General features: G+C 42.5%; 2 protein-coding genes across 4 annotated transcripts in view; one reads left to right on the top strand and one right to left on the bottom strand.

Annotated features, from left to right (window-relative positions):
- Window positions 1-405: 405 nt before the first annotated feature.
- LOC126495406 (small integral membrane protein 10-like protein 2A) lies at window positions 406-916 on the bottom strand. The gene has a single exon (XM_050133014.1). It carries the CDS (start codon window positions 885-887, stop codon window positions 654-656), a length of 234 nt encoding a protein of 77 aa, XP_049988971.1. The 5' UTR covers window positions 888-916; the 3' UTR covers window positions 406-653.
- A 134-nt stretch (window positions 917-1,050) lies between these two features.
- Window positions 1,051-17,515, top strand: part of LOC126495405 (cancer/testis antigen 55-like) — an 85,425-nt gene continuing 68,960 nt past the window's right edge. For 2 of the 3 annotated variants that reach the window (XM_050133012.1, XM_050133013.1), the window contains exons 1-4: window positions 1,051-1,140; window positions 8,435-8,486; window positions 10,879-11,054; window positions 15,257-15,395. In XM_050133012.1, coding sequence (XP_049988969.1) covers window positions 1,102-1,140; window positions 8,435-8,486; window positions 10,879-11,054; window positions 15,257-15,395 — 406 coding nt within the window. In that variant the 5' untranslated portion in view covers window positions 1,051-1,101. Of the gene's footprint in view, window positions 1,141-8,264; window positions 8,487-10,878; window positions 11,055-15,256; window positions 15,396-17,515 lie in introns of those variants that run through there. The other variant, XM_050133011.1, reaches the window with a different exon arrangement.

Below are 17,515 nucleotides of genomic sequence, written 5' to 3'. Positions count from 1 at the left end.
AGAGAGAGAGAGAGAGAGAGAGAGAGAGAGAGAGAGAGAGAGAACTTGAGGCCTGGAAGGTGGGAGGGGCTCCCTGTCTGTGTGTTGGTGATGAGCTGACCCTCCAAGATGTCATAGCCACACAATACCCTATCATGGAACCACCACCAGGGACACGGGAGAGCCTTGCCTACCTTTTCAGTTTCCAAGCTTGGCTACGCAGCAGGTGTGCCATGGCGTATTCCCTATTTCCACAAACGAGTTATACCCAACAGCCCCCATTCCAACCTGTTCGTGCATACCTTCCTGCACAGGGCCTGGTAAATCCTGCGGTAGCACCTCCTCTTTCGGGTTTTCCCTCTTTCTGGTCAATCGGAGGCAACAGGTTTGCCAGACTCTGATGATTCTCTGGATGCCGCGGAAAATGACTAGGCTGTTAAGTTTTTTTGTTTTGTTTTGTTTTACGTGGTATGGGATGCAGTACTGTGGCCCTCCGTGGCGGCCTAAAATGGAGGGACCCAGGCAGTCCTGTCTGCACCCTTCCCCCCGCGGTCTCTAGGCACTGTGAGGCCCCAAGGTCCTTCAAGCGGCCGCCCAGCGGGGGTGGCGTGGGTGGCGTGGGTGGCGTGGGTGGCGCTCTCCACCCAGGGGCTACCTTTGTGGCGGGCGATGGCTCACTCGATCCGCACGCTGAGCATCACCGAGGCCACCATATAAAAGTAGGGGAAGTTCACGCGCAGCCGCCAGGCCAGGTCGAAGAAGGTGAGCAGCGTGCGCGTGAGCCCCTTGCGGAAAATGCTGTACGAGCCGCGCGTCGCCGCCCAACGCAACAATCGCAACAATCGCATTGCCAGGCCGGATAGGGCTGCAGCCGCAGCTGCAGCCGACAGGGCCGCAGTCACCACCATCGGCCTGGCTCACCCGCTCACCTGCCACAAAGCCAGCCCAGGGCGTCACCTGGAACCATCCCACGCTGTCGGCAGCCGTGCCCTCGGGCTCCCGGGTCCCTGCAGCACCCAGTGCTCCACCTACCACCCTGCAGCCTAGGTTGCTTCTGGCCTTCCCGCCAGACCCGCCGCTTCTTGGCTCCGCCCCCTCGCCGCAGGCGCTGGGAGGATTGAGATGGAGACCCTGCAGCAGGCTCACAAACTAGCCTCAGAGGTGGGTTAAATGCCCAGCCCCCCCCCCCCCCCCCCCCCCCCCCCCCGCACTCTGAGACCAAGGCCTGGACAAGCTGGTTTAGGGACCCCGCCTCTCGTTCCTAATGGCAGGTCTCTGTTGAGCCCAGGCCCCCTCACTAGACCACTGTGATCTAGCCCCACACAGTATGAGTTCATCTTCACCTCCTTCCTGGTTGCTCAGTGCTTATTCCTGAGGACCAAGTGAATTAGGAAGTGCTAGTGCCAGAGCTGGCTCTTCTGAATCCCCTAGGATAATGGAGGTTTAGTAGGTTTCAACCACTTTGCTAATGTTGTACAGAAACCATATCCAGAAGCCCCAGCCTATGCACACCTTCATCCTTCTTCCCCAGTTTCGTCAGGATTATGTGGCCAACCAAAACCACGCACCTTTCTTGAATTCAAATAGAACTGTAACTGTACCATGGTGTGCTACGAAACCTATATTCAAGTATTATTTTCTATTATATTTACTGGTACTGTGTATTTCTGTGTGCAAATTCCAACATAGCCCGTGGATTTCTAAGAATGCCCCCATTTAAACTGTTTATCCTGGTTACTAAGCAAGTTTGTCTTGAATTTGCATTTGCTCTTTGTTTATGACCCCTGACACAGTAGTGTGCTTAAATGCCCTTATTTTTTTTTCACCTGGCTTTATGCTATGTAAACCAAACTAAACCAAACTAGACCAAATACCATGAAATCCCTACATATTTAATGAAGCAAGAAATCCTCAGGCTTCCATATGGTTACAAGTTTAAAAGCAGTCACCTTATTGCCTTTTAAGAGTTTACAAGGAAGTTATATCCGAGTATTCCTCTAAAAATGCCTGTTCACCATTACGTCCCTTCCTGAACAACTGCTTGCGGGGACCAGAACATTCACATATATTTGGATCATTGTCCTTTTTTTATGGTCGAGATTTTTGTTGTTGTTGTTGTTTTGCTTTTTAAGGGAAACCTGAAACATTAAAGAGATAGTACAGCAGTACAGATCCACCATCCATGCTCCCGTCTGTTCCAAAACACATCATGACTACAGTCTTTGAGAATTAAGGGTAAATATGGACAGTCATGGAGAAAAAAAATATTAGAATTTGTGAAAAATGGATCTTCCCTTAAAATGTCAAAATAATAATGTCCTTCTTTGAAGAAAATATTAAAGTGAGTAAAAAATAAGGATGAGTAGAATGGACTTTCTTCTGGGTTTTGAAAAGTTTATTTATTTTATATATGTGCATAGGTGCACACCTGTGTGAGTTTATCACGCATCAGGCGTGTGCCTAGTGCCAATGGAGGCATGCCAATGGAGGCCAGAGGATGTGAATGCACTGATGTGGGTTCTTGGAATCAAACCTGGGTCCTCATGAAGATCAGTAAGCATTCTTAACTGCTGAATTTTTTATCCAGCCCCCTTAATGTGTTTTCAAAATTAAATTTGAGAGTGAATAACCTCAAAAAGTAAATGCCAGCTAATGTAATGCTCTCTCCTTCTGCAGCTAAAATACTTAGAAATGTGTTTTTAAAAGGAGGTTAAACAGACCTAAAAAGAGTGATACTTCTATATTGCTGGGAATGATTTAAAATGCCAATGCTAGCAGAGTGCGAGAAGTTAATATGTAGATTGTAATACCTGTAGCAGACACTGAAAGTGACTATATGAAATTCATTATACAGCAGTACAGATAAATCACAATGAAAATTTAGAAGTATTCATGTAATCCACAGTAGGGGAAGAAAATAGGAACAGGAGAAAGAAACAGAATTAAGGGACAAAGATACATTAATATGTCTTAGTTAAATCCTTTCAATACTCATTTAAATTTTGTTTTTGAGACAGGGTCTCACTGTGCAGTCCTGGCTGACCTGCAATTATCTATGAGAACCAGGCTGCTCTCAAACTAGGAAAAATGCCCCTGTCTCCTGAGTGCTAGGATAAAAGGTGTACCCCATCGTGCTCTAAACACATCAATTAGAAGACCGAGATTATCAGAGTAGATTAAAAACTCATTTCAAAATGTTTTAAGTAACTTGAAATATTTACTTAACATAGCATAGTTAACAATTAGCCAAGAAATTGAAAAAATATGAAGTATTCAACAATTCATGAAGGGATAAACAAAGTATGGTCCCCATATACCATAAAATATTCAGTTATTTAAAAAAACAAACACGAGTATAGCAGGTGGTCATTAAATAAGGACAAATACAATAAAATTTCAATAAACAAATCTTTAGAAAATCTACCCCAACTAGAATAAAACATCAAATATTTTTCAAAAATGTTATGCTTCAAAGAAGACAGACAAGCTTTGCAGTCACATTGTGTCCCATGAATTTTTAACCCCACTGGCCCTATTCTGCCCAACAATTTAGGAGTGGTTGTTTAGTAAAATTCAGTTTACCCTAAGGCTGGAGCTTCAAGGGAAAGCAAAGCAAACACCTGCAGAGCTTCTGAAAAGGACAGGCAGAAAACACACATGCTTCAGCGAGATTAAATTTGTGGTAGAAAGGGACTTGTCGCTAAAAAAAAAAAAAAAGTGTTTTACTTCTCAAGGGTATAATGAAAGGAACAGTAATGAAAACCAGTGATAACTCTAAAAGAGCTTTGTTTATGATGGACCTTATAGTCTGTCTTCCAAGATTCAACCAAATCAAATAAACCAAGCCTAGTAACATTAAAAACAATAGCCTCAACCAATGTATGATTAAATTCCCTTATAGTTCATATTCTATTTTCTCTTTCTCAGACCTTACAAACACTGATTTGTATTTCAATAGGATTTATTTATTATAGAACTTTCTTTATACACTAACAATTAAATCATAAGGGAACATGTGATTAATACACTGCTCCATTTAAAAAAAAATCATTATACATCCAAGCATGCCGGAAAAATACTTTTAACCTCAGTATTCAGGAAGCGGAGGCAGACAGAACTTGGTGAATTCCAGGCCAGGAGGGTGGTCTATACAGACTGTCTTAAAAAATAAAAATAGTTTTTAGATGGTTTTGACTGCTGTGGCCCATCATCACTGCTCTCTATCTGTACAATAACTGCTCTTCCCTTAATTTGCAATTTTAAGAGAGCAGTTATGAATGGAAAACTGCATATTATGTCCTGTTGTTACACATTTTTTCTGATCTTGGAGAAGTGGTTAATGATAAAGAACTGCTCTCTTTTCCCTTCATTTCCTTTCTCAGTAAGAGGGTGTCCGTTTGTTGCCCAAATGCCAAATTTGTATTTTTGGTACCCTTACTGCCAAACCTAATGACCTGAGTTCAATCCCAAGGACCCTCATGGTGGGAGAAAATTAGCTTCTGCAGGTTAGGTCATCATCCTCTGACCTCCACAGGCACGCAGTGTGCACACACATATGTGCATGCAGATGCACTAAATAAATGGATAAATAAAGTTTTAAAGAATGAATACATATCAGATTGAGAGCTCATGATACCTTGCTTACCTTTATCTCCTTGGTGTTAAAAAAACGAACCCCGGCAGAACCCCTACAAAACTCCCTATGAAACTGTCTGTGATGCAAGCAGCTATGGCGCCTGTTAGGCCACTCGTCAAAGTGCCCCCCAAAACCTATGGGACAGGACTTCTGGCAGCAATTGTAAGCGTGAGCACCAAGCGCTCAGGGATAACATGATTTTTTTAAATTACTATTTATTCATTTATGTGTGTGTGTGTGTGTGTGCGCGCACAAGGATATATATATACATATATACACACACATATATATGTATGTGTATATATATGTATGTATGTATAATAGTGAAATCATCAGAGCATACAATCACCCTACATTTAGCTTTCTGAGAAACAGTCCAAGGGGAAGGAGAGTTGCTTTAGCTGCTGTGCCAATTAAACAAGCTCAGTCACAATACGTGAGCACTGTAACTGCTTTATAACCTGCCAGCACTTGCTATTGCTTACCTTTTGAAAAATCATAAACACTAATGTAGATATGATACAGCCATCAGTGTAGTTAAGTTTTTTGTTTGTTTGTTTGTTTTTGTTTTGGTGCTTTGTTTTGTTTTCGTTTGTTTTTTTTTGTTTTGTTTTGTTTTGTTTTTTGAAACAAGGTTTCTTTGTGTAACAGCCCTTAGTGTCCTGAAACTCAGTCTGTAGACCAGGCTGGCCTCAAACTCACAGAGATCTGCCTGCCTCTACCTCTTGAGTGCTGGGATTAAAAGTGTGCACCACCACCGTCTGGAGCTTTATTAATTTTTATGGCTGACTATGTTAGACACACATGGCATATTTGGAATGAAAAAAATATATATTTATATACAGAAAATTCAGGCCACATAGTGGTGATGCAGCTCTTGAATTCAAGCAGTAGGGAGGCAGAGACAGGTGGATCTCTGCGTTCATAGCCAGCTTGGTCTACAGAGTTCCAGGACAGCCAGGCCTCCACAGAAAAACCTTTCTTAAAAACAAACAAACAAACAAACAAAAATACAAAAGAAGGAAAAGAAGAAAACCCGGCAATACACATTTAACTCAGTTTAGTGGCAAGTTCCTTAGCCACAGATGTGGGACCCAGAAAGTCAGAGCTCACTGTGTCACTTATTGTAAATGGTCCTCAGAACCTCCAGCAGCTTAACCTCTCAAGTCAATTTGTGTTAAAGGCAGTGGTGGTGGTACTTGTCTTCCTGTTCCTGTGGACCAACTGCCCCCGCCTGGCCTTCCTCTTGAGGATGCAATAGAGGACCCCCATCTTGTGACATTAGGAAGGCAGGAAGAGCACTATGGTGGTTCTGTGTAATCTAACCTGGATTTGTAGGTGAGCGTGAGCAGAGGGGTAACTGTTTGATAGTCTGTTTAATTCCGATAGGCAATTTTTGGACACTTATAAAAGAGAACCCTAACCCCATAAAGGCTCCTTTTATCAAGATATTTCTTTCTTTGCTCTCCTGCTCTGTCCCTCCCCCAACTCAACCATCCAGTTCCCTCATGCTGTCCTCCCTTGCCCTTCCTTCTCTCCCCAAGCTCCCAATTTACTCCGGAGATCTTATCTGTTTCCCCTTCCCAGGTGCATCTGTGCATCTTTCGCTTAGGGTCTTCTTTGTTACCTAGCTTCTCAGGGGTTGTGGAATGTAGCCTGGTTATCCTTTTCCTCATTCCAGAGATTTTTTTTTAGTTCCATCCATATTATGGGGTTAGGGAGAAATCTGGTGCTAGGGAAATTCCCAGGAATGCACAAGGATGATTCCAGCTAAGACTCCAAGCAATAGTGGAGAGGGTGCCTGAACTGTCTTTCCCCTGTAATCAGATTGAAGACTACCTTATCATCCTTGAACCTTCATCCAGCAACTGATGGAAGCAGATGCAGAGATCCACAGCTAAGCACTGCGTCCAGCTCTTGGAGCTGAATGGAAGAGAGGGAGGAGAGATTATATGAGCAAAGGGCTCAAGATCATGATGGGGAAACCCACAGAGACAGCTGACCTGAGCTTACTGACTCTGAACTGACAGTTGGGGAACCCTGACAACATGGGACTGAACTGGGCCCTCTGAATGTCAATGACAGTTCTGTGGGCTTGGGTGGTCTCTGGGGCCACTAACAGTGGGAACAAAATTTATCCCTAGTGCATGAACTGGCTTTTTGGAGCCCATTCCCTATGGAGGGATACCTTGCTCAGCCTAGATACAGGGGGAGGGGTTTGATCCTGCCTCAAATGCTGTGGAGGACTTTGTTGACTCCCCATGAGAGACCTCACCCTTTCTGAGGAGTGGATGGGGGTGGGGGGGTGAGGGGAGCAGGAGGAGGGGAGGGAGAGGGAACTGTGGTTGGTGTGTAAAATGAAAAAAATAAATTAAAAACAAGAAATAGAAAAGTGCTAGTAATTACAAAGGCAGTATTACCATAGACTATTCTAAACTCAAGTAGTATTCAATTTGTAATTTTTATGACAAGAGATTAAAAAATAGTTGAAATGCAAAAATTCTTCAACATATAAAATCTAAAAGGCCTAATAGAAATTTCTAATTGAAAGTTTGACTTAAATATATCCCCAAATATACCCCAGGTCATCTGCCCTGCTCCACACTGTTCTAACAGCACTAATTTGCATCCAGTGGAATTGGATGAGAGTCATTGTTAACAACCCCCCCCCCCCTCGCACACACACAAAAAGAAGAGAACCAACCCTTTGCCACTGCAGCTGAATGTAGTGTGGCCATCTGACAAAGTAGATAAGGTCTCTTTTGAGCAGCATGTCCTGTCCAATACCAAAAGTTCTTAGGGTTTTTTCCCCCTCAAATGGAGGATTCTCCATTTTTTTTGCCTCCTAAGTATTCATAACAGCGGAGGCTGGTCCCACCTTTCCCCTTGGCGGCCTTGCCTTTCATCACACTGCTTGGCTGGGGAGAGAGGCACATGAAAAATTTGTTTATCCATTCACCCACTGAAATAGATTCCCAGTGTAATTCTATTGCCTTATTCTTGCTTTTGTTTCCAGGGCTTCCAGAGTTCTAGTCGGGAAACTATTGCTTGCTTTAACATTTTGGAGCAGCAACTTGTTGCTGTAAACAAGCAGCAATGCTTGCTCCCTGGATTTTATTCTCGTAAAAAATGGTCCAATAGGATGCGGTAGCTCATGCTTGTAATCCCAGCATTCAGCAAGCTGAGGGCATCCTTTAATTCCAGCATTCAGGAGGCAGAGGTAGGCAGATCTCTGAGTTCAAGGCCAGCCTCGTCTACAGAGTGAGTCCCAGGACAGTCAGGGTTATTACAAAGAGAAACCCTGTCTCGAAAAGCCCACAAAAGAAAAAAGAGAAAAAAAAAAAGAAAGCTGAGACAAGAAGATTACCACAAGTTTGAGGCAGCCTGGGTTAGAATAAAATCTTATCTCAAAAACAAAACTACAATAACAAGCCATGAAAATGTGTACGGGTGGAGCCTATTTTGGATTGACTACTAGATCCCAACTCTTTGCGACGGAGAAGCTGTGAAGTCCCGCCTTCCTACTTCCCTTGACTCGCGGCCTTCATTGTGTAATCTACACTCTTATTGGCTGGTTGAGCAGGCTCACTGGCGCTCCGTGCCGTGCGTGGCAGTGTTGCCCCAGTGAGAGCCTAGAGCCAGTGTTCAGAGCACGGAAGGAGAATAGCCTCTGTGCGAGCTGCTGTGAATTCTCCCGGGAGACAGAACTAGACAAGCGAAGCCTCACTCCTGGTACCGCTTGGTACTCAAGCTTCCTCAGACATAAAAATAACAACAACCATGCACCGGATAATTTCCAAATTTCGTGCTTTCTTTCAGAGGAAAGCAGACTCCGACTCCGAGGAAGAGAGAGAGGAGAAGCTCTTGGAAGGTATTGCACTAATTCTTACCCTAAAGAGACCTTCTCTTAGAGGAGTGTTCCTTCTTGCTTTGGAGACTGAAGAACTTAGAAAACCTCTCCCTGGTTTGGTAGCGCCATCTTATTGCAGTAGGCCATCCCCAGATCCTTATGCTATGCCCTCCTACGCCATGCCCTCCTACGCCACCTGCCGGATACCACTCATGCATTGACTCATTCTAGAATTTTCTTGCCCAAAGTAATGACCTAAGGCAAAGAGAAAATAATGACCAATAAAGGCAAAATAATGGTGACTCTAGAGATGGCCCAGCAGTTAAGAGCATTTTTAGTTCTTAGATGACCCAAGTTCAGTTCCCAGCGCCCATATTTTTGCTCACAATGGCCTCAAACTCTAGTCCTTGGAATTCCCAAGTATTCTGCCCTCCTCCGAGGACTCGTGGTCCATATACATACACTCAGGCTCATGCGTGTGCACGCGATTACTCACGCGCAAACACACACATACACACACAATTTTTCTTTAAAAAAATCTTTAAAATAAAAAGGACAAAGTATACAAAGGACAAAGAAGGCAGAGGAGCCACTGCAATATACCTGAGGAGCTATTGGCAGTTGATAGCTGCCGGGAAAGGAAGAGCCAGTTTTCTCTAAGGATGTGACCACTGGTAGGTTGACCACACTCCAAGGCAAGCACTAGATCGAAGATTATTTGGGAAGGACAAATTAGACTTGATGGGCTGAAAGAAAGACGGGGAGACTACTAAGTTGGGACTGGGGGGGGTGAGTCTGGGAGGAACTGAAGCACGTAGGGAGGATCAACAGGCTCAAAATATATTGGAGGAAATTCTTAAATAACTAGGAAATAATTTTTAGACAAAAAGCGGTTAGGAAATGAAAAAGTGGGGGTGGGAGAGGGGAGGTGTCTGTGCCCAATGTTTGCATTTATCTGCATTCTTTTGGGGACGTTTTGAACCTTTTGAGATCAGGCCTCCCTGTGTAAGCCAGTTTACCATCAACTCACCACTTTCCCTGCTTTAGTCTGCCATAGGTCACAGGAAGATTCCTTTTGTAGTTACAGTAGTAGTAAATCTTCTACTTTGGTGGTGATTTTACTTTATCCTAAAAAAAAAAAAATCCTCTTTTTATGTGTCTGAGTGCAGTTGTGCAACAGCACAAGTCAGGAGGTCAGAGGTCAACTTTTAGAACTTTCAGGAGTCCGTTCTCTCTTCCCATTTTGTGGGATCAAGGAATCAAATTCAGGTATCAGGCCTGAGGAGAAGGGCCTCTACCCCATGAGCCGTTGTGACAGCCCATTAGTTTTGTTGTCTTTTCTGAGCACATGTCTGTGTCTATGACTTAGCTTTCTCTTCCTGGGATCAAATGCCCGAGACAAGTTAACTGAGAGGAAGAAAGGTTTCTTGTGGCTCCTACTTTCGGAGTGTTCAGTCAGTGGTTGCTTGGCTGTGTTTCTGGAATTCTGGCAAGACAGAACATCCTAGTGGGAAAGACGTAGGGGAGCACAGCTGCTCAACTCAGGACAGGCAAGAAGGAGAGAAAAAGATCAATTTCATCGCAAAGCCCTTCATCCTCAATCCATCAAGCTAAATGAATTCATACATAGAATTACTCAGCTAATGAGGTCAGGGCCTTTCTAACCCAAAGGCTTCCCTTCAGAACACTGATCACTGTGATCAGAACACAAACCGCTTCTGTTTTCTGAGACAGGGTGTTTCTGTGTGGTCCTGGTTGTCCTGGAACTTGCTTTGTAGACCAGGCTGGCCTTAAACTCAGCACTCGCCTGTCTCTGCCTCCCAAGTGCTGGGTTTAAAGGCGTGCGACATCACAGCCTGGCAGGGACTAAGCTTTTAATAAGTTAGCTTGTAGATGACAATTAAAACCAACCTATAACAAAAACCAAGCAAATGAATCATGTATCTGTGACCAGTAAGAAGATAGGAACCAAAGTTTACTTACTCACTTTGTATCCCTAAATGTATGCCCTGGAGTCTGCCACTGATCACCTGTCCAAGGGATTATTTTAAAGGTATCTATTTCATCAGTGAGAGTCCAGGAAATAGTGAGAAATGACTGGGATGAATAGTATCCCTCCCAGCTCAGAACGATATCCATTCTAATTAGTCAGCTACAATGTATGCTCAAAGATTCTGGCCTTAAGGCCTGAAAATCTCATTACTATTCACAAGCGTATTAACAAAAGAAGCTGTGGTATCATCCTATCCATGCCACAGACATTCAGGTAGGCAAACAGCTGGCCCACAAACTAGCCGTGTACTCTTCTCAGCTTAGATGGCTGTTTCCCACAACTTTCTCTGGTAGGGCTTATTTGTAGTATGTGTTTGCACTTGAGAATAATTTATATATTTTTTCTCTATTCATCGTTTAGGTGCTGGCATGTTCCAAACAATGAAGGGAGTTGCAACAGGGTCCTGCAGTGGCTATGGTTACCCTAATGAACACATCCTCAATGCTGGTGTCATGGCGGACAAGGAACTTCTTAAGCAAAAAGGTCCCGAAGCTGTGGAAATAGATGAGATCATTCGCGGATTGAATGCAACCACAGTAAGAGTTGTATATTCCAGGCACTGTCTTGTGTCTGAGTTCTTTCACCCTAGCCTCTATTCATTCAGTCGCTTTTGAGTAGACATGTTGAAGTGTATGGAAACTGAAATCTAACTTAGAGGATTGTATGGAACATCTGATCTATTTAGAAAAGTATAAATTACATTATCTATTCCTCAGTATTTAACAGTAATTATTAGAATTTATATTATCTTGTAACCTCCTCCTATAATGCAAATAACGGATATGTGTTATTTGATAAGTAGTTATGAGGCAAAAAGATATGTACTATAATAATTTTTTTTAAAAAAAATAGTTTTATTGAAGTATAATTTACTTGCCATGGAGCTCTCCAAGTTTCAAACATTTTTAGATTTATGGAATCTGGATCTAGCACCCCAGTTCAGATACTTATCATTTAAATCTGTATATGCAAGTTAGGCTTATTATTAGTGTCCTAATAGACACCAGCAGCAGCAGAATGCGCGACTCCCTATTTGCCAGGGCTGGCAAGAGTGACGGAAGTATTCCCAATCCTTGAAATTTTTAGCCATCAAAGAAGTGAAACACCAGCCAGGCTTCCACACATGAAATGGCTCTCTGTTGGTTTGGAGACAGGGCACTGAGAGGTGGGAGGGTCCACTGGACCATTCACATAGCTATGGGAGCCTGCTGCTTCTTTTATGGATAAAACTGAATGAATAAATTGGTACGGGCAGCTGGAGTTGGAGATTACGTAGAAGGTGAAACTAGGGTTTTCAGAATTGGAAACATGAAAATGAATTTATGTGAATCAATCTTTCATTCATTTATTGCCCCCAAACCAAATTTAATTAATCAACCCTATAAATCAGGAACACCACAATTTCAGTTACTCCTTTGCAGTGCGTTATGCCTGTAGCTATATCTGGAGGACGAAAAGGCCATTAAGACTTTCAGACCTTACTAAAGTGCCATGAGCTGCCGTGACAGTAAGCCGGGAACTAACTAACTCCATGAAGTGCTTGTACGAACATGGAGACCTGAACCAGCACCCACTTAAAAGCTGGCCGCCCCAACATGACCTTTAGTCCCAGTGCTGAAGCGGAGATAGGGGAGTTCCTGGAGCCTGCTGGCCAGCCAGTCTAGGCAGTCCTGGCATTCTGGTTTGGTGAAAGAGCCTGCCTTGAACAATAAGGTGGAGAACAATTGAAGAAGATCCCAATGTGGGCCTCTGACGTCTGCACATACAGGCATGAACATCTCTCAACCACTGCTTCCTCTACACACACACACACACACACACACACACACCACATTTTACAAGGGTAGGATAAACCAACAGTTTCACCTTCTAGACAGTCACATTTGAATGAATGTGAATTCAACCACCCTTACATACCTTTTTTTAGGAACATAGGAACAAAAAGTCTACTCACTCCAATTAGTGCACTAAAGACAGACCAAAGAAATGACTCTGGCCAAATCTAACTTGATATGTAGTGAGCTTATTGGAGTCTTATATGGGGTTTAGTTATAGGACAACAGGTGACTTAAAGTCAACTCTGTCACCAAAAAGTGTACCCCACCATTGGTGATGACTTCTGAAAGCTGCATCCCTGGAATTCAGAGGAAATAGCTACTACATACGGGTCATTTACAATAAGACTAAGGTGGGGAGAGGGGTTATGGTCGGAATGTATTGTATGAGAGAAGAATAAATAAAAATTTAAAAAGAAAAAATAAATAAGGAAACTATAAAAAATGTCATAAAAAAAAAATCAGCATGGGAGAAGAACTGCTGAGACTCTCTTAACGCAAGCACAAAATGTCCCATAGGCCAAGACTGTTCAGGTACAAGTTCATGCAGGTAGCCTCGGTCCTTCTCCCAGTTCCTTCCATGCCCCAGGGAACGCTTCAAGAGGCAGGACAAGCCCAACCAGGCGCATTCTGACCAATCTGCATCATAAACTGTTGCCCCAGGTTGAAGAAAGCAGCTTGAGCTCTGGGTGAAGCCTGAGGCTGGGGGTTAGAGGAGGCAGGAGTAAGTGAGGAGTAGGGCAGTGTGGGTCTGTGCCGTGGCGTCCTCTTCCTTGTTCAGAAGCCCCAATAAGAAGAGCAAGGCGCCCATGTTCGCAAGGTTACAGCCTGGTTTGCTGCCCCAAGTCACACAAGCATGCTTGAGAGCCCAGACTGTCGTTGGCCCTACATGGCTAACTGGCACAGCCTTGGCACAGCCTCCTTGGTGGCATCCCAACAACATCGCCTGCTTTTCTTCTTCGCTTCAGCATGGTGTCACTCCGCACCAGGCACCCAGGGGCTCTGTAGGCTTCAGGAGCCACAGAAGATGTGAGAGCAAGACCTAAGTTAGATCAGGAAACAACAAAGCCCAGGGCCATTAGATGCTCTTACCATGGGCCAGCAGCTGTGGGGGGGCTCTCGCTGGAAAGTTTTGAGCTTGAAATTCTGCTCCTGAGTGTTTATCTTACGTGTATATATTAGGCAAATGGGTAGTGTATTGGATTATAAACTGCATGTCCAATTGTGTGGAATGGAGCCACCAAATTATGGCACTTCCTTTTTGTGGGACGCCAAGTTATCTTTTAAAAAGTTAGTAAACTGACTTATTTGTGCTCTTTTGGTTATATATTTATTACATGTGTGTAATGTTATATTCTCCTGTAAAATAGTGCATAGGTAAATAATCTCGAATAAAGGAGGTCTGAGTGTTATAGTTCAGGGAAGAAAGGTACAGACTGCTACACATGTAAAACTGACGTCCTTTAGTAGCTGACAGTGGAAGGCAGGCTCTTGCCGTGAAGAACTCCTGGCACCGAAGCTCAGGGGTACAGAGTTTATAAAGGCAAAAAAACCCACAATGACATTATTGTCAGGTATAGGCTGGGAGAACTTGGTTATATTAGTTTTGGTTATGCATTCAGTGTGCAATTTGGTTACACATCCAGGCCATGGTGAAGGTCATGGAAAATCCTTAGTGTGTGGCTAAGGCTGATGTGACTGTTCAGGGAATTAGGGACTGAAAATTGCCTACACAGACACAAAATGGAGCCATGGTAAGATGTTATTTTGGTCATTTCATGAGAGCATGGCCAGCAGTTATTGCATAGGAAACAGACATGAATTATCTGTAATTTTTCTTGCTTTTGTATTTTTTTTTACATTTTATATGTATGATGTGGGAGTCTTCTGCTTTGTGTTGATTTCATTGGTTAAATCAAGAAACTGCCTTGGCCCTTTAATAGGACAGAAAATTAGGTAGGCGGAGTAGACAGACAGAATGCTGGGAGAAAGAAGCCGAATCAGGCAGTCACCATGATTCTCTGACCACAGACAGATGTAGGCTAAAATCTTTCCTGGTAAGACACCATCTCGTGGTGCTACACAGATTATTAGAAATGGGTTAATCGAGATGTAAGAATTAGCCAATAAGAGGCTGAAAATAATGGGCCAGACAGTGTTTAAAAGAATACAGTTTCCATGTAATTATTTCAGGTAAAGCTAGCCGTACGGAGCTGGGAGGGAACACAGCCCACCACAGCTCCTACTACATATGTTGAACATAAATTATTTTTGTAATGACAAAAGCAAAACATCAGATAAAGATGTTTGCAATTTGAAGAAATAAAGATTTAGATGCCCCCATTTTTCTTTAGATACAGCCCCAACTTAACTGTGATTTTTAGACCCTACAGCCTTGGTTGCTTTCTTTGCTCTCATATTAAACTCGGCCTGACCATGCTTAGCTTCCAAGATCACATGAGACTGATAGTATTTAGGGTGCCATATGGACACTAGATTTATTTTTCTCAAATTTACCTTGACATTCTTTTGTCTCCCTAGATGCTCTGGTCTGGAATCTTAACATTTATCCCCTCCCCCTTTTCTGTATTGATGCTGGTTTATCAATTGTAGTCAATGTGGCATACAAAAGCAAGATGCTAATGATAGAAGCTAAAGATCACTTGTGGGAGTGTGTAGCAACTCTCTGTATTTTCTTCTCAACTCTCCTAATCGGCTCTAAAACTACAGTAAAAATGATTGGAAGCTCAATCACTATTTCATCAACACATGTCAATTTATGTGTCAGTTGTCAACATTATTTGAATTATTGAACAGATTTTCAGGTTAAAATTTAGATTTTTTTTTAAACTTGAGTTTCTTTGAAATAACCATTTTTATTTGTTTGTTTACTTACTTTCCAGGTGGGTGCTTACTATCGTGGCCATGATGAACCACCAGAACGTCACATGACAGTTTCACTTGACTGTATTAAGTCTCTAATGGATGGTGTTGATCATATCAATCACGATCAATCCTTCTCTCTCGACATTGTCTGTAAAGGTACATTTTGCCTTTTTATTTATTTACTTATTTGTTTTTGTATTATTTTTTGAGACAGGATTTCTTTGTGTAGCCCCGTCTCTGCCTCCTGCTTGTTGGGATTAAAGGCATGAGCCACATTTTTAAATTTAAAATTAGGTGTCTATTTTAAGTATTATTAATTGGGTTCCGGGTGAAATTTGAAATATGCTAATTTGATGAGAGGGTTTTGTATTACATTTACTACTGCTGTATACTTGGATTTTTGGGTGGATTGAACTTAGAGCTCCATGCTTGTGAGGCAAGGTCTCTACCACTGAACTACATTCCCAGTTCTCTTCTTGGCTCTTATCAGTGTCACTTCAATATTTGAAGAAATATCTCATATGTTTTTTATGTTTTTGTTTGGGTATACTAATATTTGTGCAGCTGTTTTATTTATGTAGGTATATAAATAGAATTTCTATTCTAACACTATTACATGAATGATAAAATATTTCATAATAATTTGAGTGCTTTAAAATAAGGCTTGAAAATAGCGCTTTGCCTTTCCATATGTGTGCATGTGTGTGTGCATTCAGTGTTGAAGTCCACTTGTATTTATCTGATATAACACTCTGTTGTTTTAGATCTAGAGCAATGACATGTTAATTTAAAGAGACTAATAAACTTCAATTTGGTTCAAAAGAGAGTTCTAGATATTGAGGGCAGAGGACAAAATATGGAAAACTTCATTAAACCTTTCTTATAAAGAGCTCATAGTGTCATTGGGAGAGATTGACACGTGACTCCATCAAAATAGCCTGATGCAAATAAACAGTGGGCAAAGCCGTAGGAATGGGAGTGATGGCAACAATGAGAGGAAACAGACTGGTCTGTGCGCTGTTTGAGCTGCACTTTACACCCGCCAGCCAGTGTCTCTGCCTTTAATGATTAAGTTGGAGAACCAAGAAGAAATGAAAACTAGCAGTTTGCTATAATGAAATGTAAATCTAATGAAATGGAAACCTGATGCCTTTATCATTATAGGGCTTCCCCTCCCCTTGAGACAGTGACTTCCTCTATTGCCTAGTTTTGTCTCAAACTGCTAGACTCATGCCACCTTCCTGCATCAGCTTTCCAGGTACCAGGCTGGGCTTTGAAAGATGAATGGAAGGAAAATAGACCATACCCACTGTAGCTTAATCAGGTGCCCTTTAGCTTGGAGAAAAAGAATGACTTTGTTCCGGTACACAAAGCTGCTTTCTACTTTACTTTTCTTGGCTGTAAGAACCTGAACTTGATCTTGGTTGTTATGTCAGGAACCCTCTCACGATGACTGCTTGGTAGTGTCTGGGATTTTACGACATGTTTCCTCAGAGATTCCCAGTTTTCAGAGGAAAGGGCCCCTGTGATTGCTGAGCTCCAAAGACAATTAATTAGCCTGTCCCTTTGCCCATCAACACCAGGAAGGATGTGAGGAACACTCTTTTCAAAGTGGAAGGCCTTGGACATGTTTGTGGTGCAAAGGATATGGCTAAAGGTGCTGAAGAGAGCAGGAAGAGAGGATAGGGTTAAGTCCCTGAGCTATAAATAGAGGACAGGTCCCAAGGCATAGGTGGAGAGACTTACCTCTGCGAAATAGAGTTAGTCATAGTAGCAGACTTCTCTAGGGTAAGAAAGACAGTGGCTAAAAAAGAAGTATTGCTGATCCCTAGCACTGGAAACAAGTCCTAAATGACCCAGTCACTTAGATAGAAAATTGTCAGAATAAGTACTATTAAATGAATACTACGAAACCCAGTGAAAATGGCTAACAGTTCTCTGTTTATTATTATTATTTTTGCTATCTTATTATCTGTGTGCTGCTAGGTAACAATCAAATCACATACTAAGTAAGCTACAGCCTCAGTAATTTCTTTAATGAGACACCAAAAGAAGTAAAAGAAAAACCATGTTCTTTTGTCCTATACTGAGTAACAAGTATGTCATTTCCTTCCTGTTCATTAGACAGACACTTCACTGCCTCACTTTGTTTCAGTACTGTTTTCCTTTTTGTCTTTTAAATGTTGCATGTGTGTGTGTGTGTGTTGCCTGCATTTATGTATATGCCGCTGCTTGAATGCCTGGTGCCTACAGAGGCCTTGGAACTGGAGTTACAG

Source organism: Alexandromys fortis, unplaced genomic scaffold (genome assembly GCF_014885135.2).
Source record: "Alexandromys fortis isolate MF-2015 unplaced genomic scaffold, M_Fortis_MF-2015_v1.1 scaffold_494, whole genome shotgun sequence".
NCBI lineage: Eukaryota > Metazoa > Chordata > Mammalia > Rodentia > Cricetidae > Alexandromys > Alexandromys fortis.
This window is presented reverse-complemented; position numbering and strand designations above follow the sequence as displayed.